Source organism: Monoraphidium neglectum (genome assembly GCF_000611645.1).
Source record: "Monoraphidium neglectum strain SAG 48.87 unplaced genomic scaffold scaffold00533, whole genome shotgun sequence".
Lineage (NCBI taxonomy): Eukaryota > Viridiplantae > Chlorophyta > Chlorophyceae > Sphaeropleales > Selenastraceae > Monoraphidium > Monoraphidium neglectum.
Genome location: NW_014013095.1, coordinates 1 through 2134, shown reverse-complemented (window position 1 = coordinate 2134; position 2134 = coordinate 1). Strand labels below are relative to the sequence as shown.

The window sequence follows — 2134 nt, the reverse complement described above, 5'->3', positions numbered from 1 at the left end:
ACCTCACACATCCCCGCTCTGTCCCCTCGACCCCCCCCCCCCCGCCCCCCACTCGACCGCTTTCTACCCCAGGTGTGCGTGCCGCTCTTTGATCAGATCCGCCGCTGGGTGTTTGAGGGCCGACTGATCGACCCCCACCTCGAATTCTTCATCGTCCAGTCTGCCGCCCTGCCGACCCCAGACGCCGGCGCCGCAACGGGTCGGGGCGGCGGCGGCGGCAGCGGCGGCGGCGGCGGTGCAGTGGGCGGCGGGTGGAGGGACCCGTGGCGGGAGGTGTACCGGATAGAGGGCGCGAAGCTGCCGCCCTTCATCAGCAGGTGCGGGGGCGCGAGGAGGCGTGCCGCTGCCGCAGAGGGCGCGGCAAGGCGCGCGAGTGGCGCGGGAGCCGCGGCGCCGAGTCCGCGGCTTAAAGGAGGAGTTTGTTCCCGGCCCTCCGGCCGAGCGAGGCGGGAGGGCGCCGCCAGGGCGCCTCTGCGCTGGTCGCGGGTTCCTCTCTGGCCATCTCTGGCTACGGCGCGATCTGAGGGAGCTTGACATCATCAACATGGCTGTCGCCGCGCCCCTGCTTCCAACTTCATGGCCGTGCCGGCAGGTCCCTCGCGGAGAGCGTCCTGCGCGCCGGCAAGGGCATCAACTTCCTGCGGGACTCGTGCGGCGACGCGGCGTGGGTGCAGGCCCGCGCCGCCGGCGACGCGGCGGCGCGCGGCGGCGGCGGCGGCGGGGGCGGCGGCGGCGGGCAGGTGGCTGACCTGGAGGTGGCGGTTGCGCGCGCGACGCGGGAGGTGGACGCGCGGCTGATGGAGGTGCTGCGGGAGCGGCAGGGCCTGGCGCGGCACTGCGACGCGCTGCGGCGATACGTGCTGCTCGGGCAGGTGGGGGGGACGGGCGTGCGCGCGCGCATGCAGGGCGCGGCAGGTGCGTGCGGCGGACGAGCCCGGTGGGCGCGTGCAAAAGCGCAGAGATCAAGGGCGCGGGCTCGCGGGCTACCAGCGGGCGCTACCCGGCTGAGAACAGGCTGCAGCTACTGGAAGCCGGGCTGCGTGGATGCGTTCAACATGCGGTGGGTTACCCGGGCGCTCAAGGGCGGGCTCCGCGTGCTGGCCGACCGCAGGGTGACTTTGCGGTTGCGCTGCTGGACGCCATGGGGCCGGAGCTGGCAAAGCCGGCGCACGAGGTGGGGGTCGGCCGCGTGCGGACGCCTCGCGAGGGCCCCCTCTGGCCCGCCTGCTTGTCTGCGTGCGCTCGGGGACCTGGATGCGGACGGGCAGGGCGTGCGCGGAGCCCGGGTGACAGGGAAAGCCGCGTGAGGCATGTTTTTGGCTTACCTACAGGAATACCCTTCCTCCCACCCGCACATGCAGACGTCACAACACACACACACACACACACACACACACACACACACACACACTCACACCCAACGCCCAGGTGTCGGAGGTGACGCTCAACCACCTGCTGCGCCAGGCACTGCTGAGCAGCGCCGCGCGGGGCGATGACGAGGACACGCTGGACCGACTGAGGGCCAGGAAGGACCCAGGGGCAGGGGCGCGCGAGGTACGGCGCGGCGCGCCGCGGCGCGGGGCGGTCGGTGCTCGGGGCCCCGAGCCCGCGGGCTTGCTGTGCGCTTGGGAGCTGCAGGGCCGCGCGGGCGTGCGGCCCTCGCTCGCCTGCCACCCGAGCCGCCGGGGCAGTTGACGCGACCTTTCATTCACCCGATGCACTTGATACACTCTCGTGCCGCCATGCGCATGCGTGCACACACACACGCACACGCACACACCCACACACCATGTGATCGACTCCCTTGATGCAGGCCGGCTGGGACGTCTTCTCGCTGCACTACGAGCTGGGGCCGCCCCTCAACAGCGTCTTCACGCCCGCGGCTCTCGCGTCCTACCGCCGCGTCGCCAAGCTGCAGTGGCGCCTCGCGCGCGCGGAGCGCAGTCTGGGCCTCGCGTGGCGCACGCTCAAGGCGAGCGCCGGGAGGGGGGGGCTGGCAGGGGCGCGCGGGGCTGGCAGGGGCGCGCGGGGCTGGCAGGGGCGCGCGGGGTTGGGAGGGGCGCGCGGGGCTGGCAGGGGCGCGCGGGGCTGGCAGGGGCGCGCGGGGCTGGCAGGGGCGCGCGGGGCTGGCAGG

At 73.8% G+C, this 2134-nt stretch overlaps 1 protein-coding gene across 1 annotated transcript in view; it reads left to right on the top strand.

Annotated features, from left to right (window-relative positions):
• The window catches only part of MNEG_4000 (putative Gamma-tubulin complex component 3 like protein), a gene marked incomplete at both ends in the record, with an annotated part of 4542 nt that extends 2892 nt beyond the window's left edge, over nucleotides 1–1650 (top strand). The window contains 4 exons of the mRNA XM_014047517.1: nucleotides 73–317; nucleotides 593–872; nucleotides 1112–1174; nucleotides 1429–1650. Of these exons, the coding sequence (XP_013902971.1) occupies nucleotides 73–317; nucleotides 593–872; nucleotides 1112–1174; nucleotides 1429–1650 (810 nt within the window). The remainder of the gene's footprint in view (nucleotides 1–72; nucleotides 318–592; nucleotides 873–1111; nucleotides 1175–1428) is intronic.
• Between the last annotated feature and the right edge of the window lie 484 nt (nucleotides 1651–2134).